The sequence below is a fragment of the Megalops cyprinoides genome, chromosome 5, assembly GCF_013368585.1.
Source record: "Megalops cyprinoides isolate fMegCyp1 chromosome 5, fMegCyp1.pri, whole genome shotgun sequence".
Taxonomy (NCBI): domain Eukaryota; kingdom Metazoa; phylum Chordata; class Actinopteri; order Elopiformes; family Megalopidae; genus Megalops; species Megalops cyprinoides.
In genome coordinates this window covers 40,790,001-40,799,458 of record NC_050587.1, presented here as the reverse complement: position 1 = coordinate 40,799,458, position 9,458 = coordinate 40,790,001, and the positions used below count along the sequence as shown (strand labels likewise).

Below are 9,458 nucleotides of genomic sequence, written 5' to 3'. Positions count from 1 at the left end.
CCAGAACTGAAAAAAAAGATTGTATCAATATGTGGACTGAATACCACCTGAAAGCTTGTGAAACCCCCACCCCCCCACCCACCACTCAACCAATTACACCACGAGTCTCTCAAACCACCCCCCCATCCTACAGCACAGACACTGTGGGGTTGTAGAAGGGTCTCTACAGGGCCCCTGTGAAGAATCGCGACAGTAGTCAGAACGCTCCGTCCAAAGCCTGCCCCACGTTTCCAATGCAGAATGATGGCTGGACCTGTGTATGGCATGGCTACAGCATGCAGGCTCTGCTGCGGGCATCAGGCGCATCTTTAGAACCCAGACAGCAGACGGGTCTTACAGTGTGCGGGAACAGGACCCTCCCCCTCCCGGTTCCACGCCCGGCCGGTAGGAGGCTGTGGGCACGCTCACCCGCTGAGGTGAGGGCAGATTGGGGGAGGGGGGGGGGCGTGGCAGTGAAGACCACACCCCGCAGGTAAATACATAACCTACAGAATCTGAGACACTCCACTGCCTCCATTATGACATAACCGTTAGGCTTACAGTGGAATCTCAGTTACAGTGACCCCTGCCAGCCAAGGACAGATTTCCCATGTGGCACCAGAGAGACGCCATCCACTGACCTACGCATCCTCTCAAACACACTCCATTTCCCAGCAACCCCCTGTGTACCACTATCATAGACTCATGAGACAGAAGTTATAACCTGTCATGAAAGGGACAGCACCATCCCAGGAGCTCAGGATCTCAGGTTACAAGGTGAACCGAAAAAACACTTGCAGTGAGTTAGATAATACGTAAATGTGGAGATACTGTTAAAGACACGATGCACTCCTGAAAAGCAGCAACTGAGGAATCCTCCCCACCGACAGCACCAGGACTGTGGGCTCAGGTGAAGAGAAGCACCCAGAAGAGTCTCTTTTCCCTGACTGGGAGATACCGATCTTCCTCCGGAAGCCTCTCACTGAGCCCAGAGACACAGCCCTCAGCCAGCAAAGCTCAGCCACTCTCAGAGAGGGAAAATAATAACAACAGCGGCCACTTTCAGTATGAGAGGGAAAATGACTGAAGTAACATTCATGCTGATCGTAATCAGTGATACTGATATGGAGATGCAGACACGGAAATGATCCCTCACACAGCAGTGTGCTCTGAGCCCTGAGCTGCCGAGGGCCGGTCACGGCTGCTCATGCACAGAAACGCAAAAAACTCTTGCCACTGCTGCCAGGAATGGTGCTAGCTATCTACCTCCAGAAAGGAGGACAGACTCGTGTCCCCCCCCCCCCCCCCCCCCTCCCCCAACTCCCTCTCCCAGACCGCACATTCAGGGGAGCCTACGCCACCCTTGATTCAAAGTTTTTCCAAATGAAAATACATACAAATTCCAAATTCTCACATTAGGAAACACAAGGGGCACCTTTATAAATTTATGTGGCAGTACTGGTCACAAAGCTGTTCAACCTGTAACATTCTCCCACTCAGCTGTTCAACCTGTAACATTCTCCCACTCAGCTGTTCAACCTGTAACATTCTCCCATTCAGGTGTTCAACCTGTAACATTCTCCCATTCAGGTGTTCAACCTGTAACATTCTCCCATTCAGGTGTTCAACCTGTAACATTCTCCCACTCAGCTGTTCAACCTGTAACATTCTCCCACTCAGCTATTTATGTAGTTGGGGGCGAATTTATTTGCACAGATCTCCTTCATTTTGGTTCCATTTTCCAGCCCTTTTCTTTCTTTGACCTTTTCTTAAAACATTTTTTTTTGCCATACGCAATCCACATTTATAATACCAACTGAGTGCTGCTTCCTCAGAGGGTAAGGACAGACAGAACTCACAGAACTCAGCTGAGCTACAGCTCCTGATTGGTTAAAACGTGTCTGTAACTGCATCAGCTGAAATGAATGAAATGGGATTGCCAATATTTACCTTCACCATGGTTTCCATCCGCCCTCCCCCCATATATTTATATACATATAGAGATAAAGCATTTATTTATCCATTCACTTTTAGCTATTTTATAGATATTAAAGTTAATTATATCTCAATAAATAAATATAAATGATTTGTTTTGGACTGTTGTCGGTTTTGATGTTCCCCACTTTGGTGATGGTGTGGTCTTAGGGCAGACTGGCTTGCAGTGCAATGTGCCTCCACCAGGGGGAGTGTGGAGAGAGGGGGAGCCAATGAGAGAGAGAGAGAGTGAGGGGGGTGGGGCGGGGTGGGGCGGGGGCTCAGGCGGGTGGGGCAGGCCTACGCCTGGGCGTTGGTGCCGTTCTTGTCGGGGGCGTTGGCTGCGTTGTTGGCGAGGCCGTCCTTACGCGGGGGCATCCTCTCATTGATGCGGTCCAGGCCACGCGCCTCCTCGAAGCTCTGGATCCTGTGCTGCGGTTTGAAGCCTTTGATGGCTGCAGGGAGGAGAGAGACCATCAGAATCTCTCTCTCTCTCTCTCTCACACACACACACACGCACGCACGCACGCACGCACATGTACGCAGACACAGACACACACATGCACATAGACACAGACACACGCACACAGACAGACACACACACACACACACACACACACACACGCATAAGTAACTCTGGGTCTGGAGGCCCACAGGCCGATCTGCACCCTATCCATGCCTGACCCTGCCCCCTGACCCTGACCCTGCCCCTGACCCTGACCTTGCCCCTGCCCCCTGACCCTGCCCCCTGACCCTGACCCTGACCCTGCCCCTGACCCTGACCCTGCCCCTGCCCCCTGACCCTGCCCCCTGCCCCCTGACCCTGCCCCCTGACCCTGACCCTGCCCCTGCCCCCTGACCCTGCCCCCTGACCCTGCCCCCTGACCCTGACCTTGCCCCTGCCCCCTGACCCTGACCCTGACCCTGCCCCTGCCCCCTGACCCTGCCCCCTGACCCTGCCCCCTGACCCTGCCCCCTGACCCTGACCCTGACCCTGCCCCTGCCCCCTGACCCTGCCCCCTGACCCTGCCCCCTGACCCTGACCCTGACCCTGCCCCTGACCCTGACCCTGCCCCTGCCCCCTGACCCTGCCCCCTGACCCTGACCCTGACCCTGCCCCTGACCCTGCCCCTGCCCCCTGACCCTGCCCCCTGACCCTGACCCTGACCCTGCCCCTAACCCTGACCCTGACCCTGACCCTGACCCTGCCCCTGCCCCCTGACCCTGCCCCCTGACCCTGCCCCCTGACCCTGACCCTGACCCTGCCCCTGACCCTGACCCTGCCCCTGCCCCCTGACCCTGCCCCCTGACCCTGACCCTGACCCTGCCCCTGACCCTGCCCCTGCCCCCTGACCCTGCCCCCTGACCCTGACCCTGCCCCCTGACCCTGACCCTGCCCCTGCCCCCTGACCCTGCCCCCTGACCCTGACCCTGCCCCTGCCCCCTGACCCTGCCCCCTGACCCTGCCCCCTGACCCTGCCCCCTGACCCTGCCCCCTGACCCTGACCCTGACCCTGCCCCTGCCCCCTGACCCTGCCCCTGCCCCTGCCCCTAACCCTGACCCTGACCATGAACAGAATCAAAGCCGCTTTCTGACCTAGTTTAAGCTCATTTGATCTGAGGCGGGACTGATGTTTAGTGTTTGTGTGCCATTTTAGACACACTGTAATAACTATGACAAGAAACTATGAACACAAAAAACAGCTGTTACAGTCTGTCTGTCAGCCCTCTGACACCTCGGCCTGAGACGGAGAGTGTTTCCTGTACACTGAGTGTGGAGGGCCAGAGGCAAGAACTGCGCTGCAGCAACCCCAACCCACTCACAACCAGAGGGCTGCGGGTTTGAGTCCTGCAGACTGAGACTGCTGCGGAGGTGGTGGATGGACCCCCTGCTCTGACGCTCTGAAGCCCCGGATATTTACAGCCATTTCTCAAAGTCTTGGGTCCTTAAAACAAAAATGTCACTTACCGGATTGGTGTTGCAATGGAAGCGTGGTGAAATTGAACAAAAAGTGTAACTTGTTAAAAGCCATTCACTTCATTAAGTATATACATCACTGAGATATGAAACATGACTGTGTGCAGCCAGTTAACACAGCAGAGCTAACACAGCACAGCACGATTTTTAGTAAATACAGAGGGACACAGTACAAAGACAGACAGCAGGTCCACAGTTATTTATATAGCCCTAAACAGTAAATTGGCTACATTGGTATTCCCCAGCCCAGGTCTAACAGCTAAACTGAAGACCCTCACACACACGCTCACACCCCAAACACCCTCACCCACACCCACCCGCGCACACACACAGACACACACCGACACACACACACACACACACACACACACACACACACACACACACAGACACACACAGACACACACAGACACACACAGACACACACACACACACACACACACACACAGCCAAGCGTCTTAAACCTCACAGCTGACACATCACATCTTGTGAAATATTGAGAGCGCGCTAAGCACACTTCTGCTTATCTTTACAGGGTGCTGTGGAGAGGAAGGGGTTAACGCGCTAGTGCTGTTTACAGGGTGCTATGGAGAGGAAGGGGTTAACGCGCTAGTGCTGTTTACAGGGTGCTGTGGAGAGGAAGGGGTTAACGCGCTAGTGCTGTTTACAGGGTGCTGTGGAGAGGAAGGGGTTAACGCGCTAGTGCTGTTTACAGGGTGCTATGGAGAGGGAGGGGTTAACGCGCTAGTGCTGTTTACAGGGTGCTATGGAGAGGGAGGGGTTAACGCGCTAGTGCTGTTTACAGGGTGCTATGGAGAGGAAGGGGTTAACGCGCTAGTGCTGTTTCCTCTGTTTCTGTGAGGGGGGCGTGTCTGACAAACAGGAACCCCTCTCCTCTCTGCAGACATGAGCCTGCCCCGCCCCAGAAGCAGGGGGCGTGGAACCCAATCGGAGCGCTGCAGGTGCCGTTCGCAGGTGAGAAACCCGAGCACAGCTCTGCCTGCTGCCCGGTGTGAGAGCAGCAGCCGAACGCACTCTGCAGCCTCCGGCTCTGAGCCCAGTCGCAGCTCACAGCGCGGGCGGAACAGCGAGGGTTAACGCTGTCCCTTCAGAGGATGTGGGCAAAACGCAGCCACAGAAAAACAGATAAAACTATTTTAAAAAATGCAAAGATAAGAACAGGATATACAAAAACAGACTGAGGGAGGGAGTTGGGGTTGAGGTTGGGGGTGGGGGATGGGGGAGGGGGTGGAGTTGGAGTTGAGGTTGGGGGGGGAGTTGGGGTTGGGGGATGGGGGAGGGGGTGGAGTTGGAGTTGAGGTTGGGGGGGGAGTTGGGGTTGGGGTAGAGGTTGAGGGAGGGGTTTACACCACACAGGACACACAGAGAGAGCTTGCGTACCTTTGGCCTCTGCCGCCTCTATGGTGGCTGTGTAAGTGAGAGTAGTAGAGCCATGCCCAAAACAAACGGAGAGAGAGCAAGACACGTTATCAATGCAGTCAGAGACGATCATTCCTCCCCCCCCCCCCCCCTCCCCCCAGCCCACAAACCATACCCACGGTTAGTGGCAGTCAGGTTCATGGCCAACCAGTCCAGAAAAATAACAATGGCAGACATATAGACATACACAGTGCAACAGCAGGCAGGCTTGCAAAGCATGCTGGGAACTCTTTTACACCTCACTAATGTGCTACCCAGAGGTATTAAGCCAAAAAACCCCCCACATTTTTCCGAGGAGGTGCCGGTGGAAGTGTCTTTCATCTGGAGAGTTACACTACATGGATTAGTCCAAATCTGAGTGACAGGCAGAGATCGGGGCAGCCCCTGCAGGACCTGCAGATGCCTTCTTTAAGGAAATCCCTCTCAGATTGAGATCTGCTTTCAAGCAACACCCATCTTTTACACACAGAACGCATCGCAAAGGACTTGTATCATTTTACAGAAAATATGGGAAACCCAAATTATTTACAAAGACCACATGGTCCACAAACAACTGTAAATTTAGAGCAACTTCACTTAAATTATAGTTGGTTCACACATGTATAGTGAAACATGCTTTACTATTAAACACTCAGTGTGAATTTATAAATGCCATAATCTCTGTCAAGTGATTTTGGTGCTACATGACAATCACTTTCAGTCAAAACACAGGACAAAAGTTACTCCGAAAAGCTTTCACCACTCTTTCTCAGCCCTTTTTCTCCTTTTGAGGACTGCCTTCTCTCTGACCTCCTTCCATCACACACCAGTGAAAGCTCCTGTTTCTTGTGGTTATGTTCTAACTGGCCAGTTGCAGAGCATCGGATTTGTGTGCGAGTCTTGTGGAAGCTTGTGATTGGAGGGATTGCGAGTGGCACAGTGGGGCTGGGGTAAGCGGACAGCTGTGTGGGGTTAGCCCTGCAGACGCTGTGGCACTGAGCCCTGAGCCTGAGGAAGGTGTCAGCGTTAGTCATACACCAGCAGAAAGGATGCAAGCAGAGCAAGTGTAGCACGCACACACGCAGGCACGCAGAACATGCAGGTGTCAGTGTCTCAGCCATTAACCCAGAACATTTGAACTCCTAACATTCTGCATCTGCTTCAGAAGGCGGCCAAAAAAATATGAAAATATGAAGCAACAGTACTCATAACATTCAAAAGTCAAATACTCAATACTCATTATTCACAACTACAATGAAGACTTATTAGACATCAAGGTGTAGTGTAGTGCAAAACTAGGCTTGCCAGCATTTATCATTTGAAAAAATCGATGAAGCCAAAACTCAGTCCTGTGATAAGAAGCGGCTCATTTCGGGGCGTCCGCGCTGTACATGTGTGAATGCAGGAAGACACCCCCCGCAGCGCTCGGAGCTCAGTGAGATCCCTGCTGTGCATGGCGGGAGACAGAAGGGGGCAGCAGAGAGCAGCAGCAGCGGTGAGGGGAGTGAGGGGTCACAGGTTTCCTTCCCAGCCTGCCCCCCTCAGCCACACTGACCCCGGGCCAGTGCTCAGCTGCAGAGCGGATAAGCAGGAGCACCCTGGAGCCCTGATCTGAGATCAGCAGCAGAGCACGGGGGCACACTCACCGCTCTGCAGGGTTTGACGGCCTCCTGACAGAACTCCCAGCGGCAGCGTTCCAGTGGGGGTCAGACCCTTCAGCTGCAGAACACTCTCATTCTCCTCTCTGCAGAGAAACACACACATTACACGCATTACACGCACTCTCATTCTCCTCTCTGCGGAGAAACACACACATTACACGCATTACACGCATTACACGCACTCTCATTCTCCTCTCTGCAGAGAAACACACACATTACACGCATTACACGCACTCTCATTCTCCTCTCTGCGGAGAAACACACACATTACACACACATTACACACACACGCAATGCACACACACGCGCGTGCATGCACACACATTGCACACAAGCATTCATTACACACATATAATGCACATATTACAGACACACACGGAATATATGATTTTACCAGCAGATTATGCCACAGGCAAGTTACTGCTAATATCCTGCCATCAATGCAAATTACAATCCAAAGCGTACAGATTCATACAACTTCCCTCAACTTTTCAACAGTATGTGTGTGTGTGTGTGTGTGTGTGTGTGTGTGTGTGTGTGTGTCTGCGTGTGTCTGCGTGTGTGTCTGCGTGTGTGTCTGCGTGTGTGTGTGAGTGCGTGTGAGTGCGTGTGAGTGCGTGTGAGTGCGTGTGAATGTGTGTGTGTGTCTGAGGGGCACTCTCACCTGAGCACAGAGAACACTCGGGCCATCTTGCCGATGGCACGGATCTTGTTTCGGATCACCTCCTTCCGCACTGCTGGGGCACCACCTGTCACAGACACACGCACCTGTGACATCACTGACAGACACATGCTACTGTGACACCAGCGTCGCAGAGACCCCCAACAACCACTGTCACAGAGACCCCACCAGTTCTTGCCAATTGACATCCCAGCAGACAAAAAAGGATTAAGGTGGTGTGTTACATCTCCATCTAAACTGAGGCAAACTGTCTGTGAATGTCCACTCCATAAGGGGAGGGATCCCAACAAAGAAAACACATTCAGATTCATTTGTATACTCTGAACAACCACAATTAAGTGTGTTTAATGGTGTCCCTCAACTTGGTGCTCAGTCATCACTCTGGCCTAAAAAGGAGTCAGCCAATCAGGACTAAATTAGTTACAGCGTCAACCATTCAGAATGTGCCTGGTGGGCCTGTCAGCCAGTCATGATGGGTTCAGTGAAGTGGCGCATGTTTCAGCTCTTTGGGGAGCTCCGACACCCCAGAGTGGCAGCGGAGGATGAAGCAGTGACAGGCGGGAGGAACTGGGTCGGGCACAGGAAGGCTGCGCATGGGTGGTTAAAACGGGTCGCTGTCCTCAATGGGGCTGTTATTTTCCCTCTGAATGTGTGTGCGTGTGTGTGTGTCAGCGTGTGTGTGTGTGTGTGTGTGTGCAAGCGTGTCAATGTGTGAAAGATTGAGGAGTGAGATTGGGTGTGTGCGTTTGGAGGGTGGGGTGCAGTCTTGGCAGTCTGACGGTCTCTGGGGGGAGGGGGGGGGGTAACCATGCTTTACTGCTCCAGATTAAGTGTCTCCTGTGTGCAAACAGTGTGTAAGCGCAAGGTGACACTACCGCACCGAGGGGCTGCGTACCAAACCGAAACTAAAACGCCTCTGAAAAGTCTGCTGTCTGAAAGCTCTGCTGTTATTCCTCTGTGAGGGGCCGCCATGCAAGGAGAAAGCAACACCCAAAACATCCGAATTATCGGAGCGTGAGATCTAACAGATGTTCATCGATTCAGAAACAAGCTGACGTCCAATAAAGCGCCTTTTCTTCCTGCGCACTTTCTCTGCCTTTATCAGCCAATCAGAGGTCAGTCACGCCCGAAAAGGAAGCCTGGGGGCTGAGAGTCCACGGCAAATCTCACAGGGAACAAAGAGTGCGATAGCAGCAGCAAACAGGTCTGACAAGGCCTTCACTCTTAAACTCACTTCTGTGATAGTACTGATACCAGACCTTTACTCTGCACAGCTAATGAGCTCATTCTCAGGTACTTCCTTCCTCCCTGATCTAGGATCAGCTCTTCCAGGTCTACCCCTGATCCACAAACATTCTGTGTGAAAACAGTCACTGATCCAGAATCGGGCCTCCTACCTTCACAGGTGTCGTCTCCCTCGGACATGAGCTCGTCGTCGGAGCAGATGTTGAGCACGTTCACCAGCATCTCAGTCACTGCGGGACAGAGAGCCGCAGGTGAAACACCTGATCTGCACACTGCAGCGCGTTAGGACCCTGCAGCTGAACACACCTGACAAGCCTCTCCTCAGATTTCATACTATCTGGATCTCAGCTTTGAGAGGTAGCATGAGTTGGTTCACAAATGCATTTTACACAATATATACAACACCACTGTCTGCTTTAAAGTAGTGTTTTCTGAAGAGTTAGTTAGGTACTGTACACATTATAACGAACTCTATTTATAATCATCAGAATATGTAGATAATAAGATCATCCTGCACCAC

General features: G+C 52.7%; 1 protein-coding gene across 3 annotated transcripts in view; it reads right to left on the bottom strand.

The window, feature by feature from the left end:
- Positions 1-2,221: 2,221 nt before the first annotated feature.
- LOC118777453 (serine/threonine-protein phosphatase 2B catalytic subunit gamma isoform-like) overlaps positions 2,222-9,458 on the bottom strand; it is a 28,923-nt gene continuing 21,686 nt past the window's right edge. Inside the window, exons 10-14 of one of the 3 annotated variants that reach the window (XM_036528358.1) lie at positions 9,091-9,168; positions 7,676-7,760; positions 6,997-7,094; positions 5,333-5,359; positions 2,222-2,408 (exon numbers count right to left, since the gene is read on the bottom strand). In XM_036528358.1, coding sequence (XP_036384251.1) covers positions 2,254-2,408; positions 5,333-5,359; positions 6,997-7,094; positions 7,676-7,760; positions 9,091-9,168 — 443 coding nt within the window. In that variant the 3' untranslated portion in view covers positions 2,222-2,253. The remainder of the gene's footprint in view (positions 2,409-5,332; positions 5,360-6,996; positions 7,095-7,675; positions 7,761-9,090; positions 9,169-9,458) is intronic. The other 2 variants (XM_036528359.1, XM_036528360.1) reach the window with 2 other exon arrangements.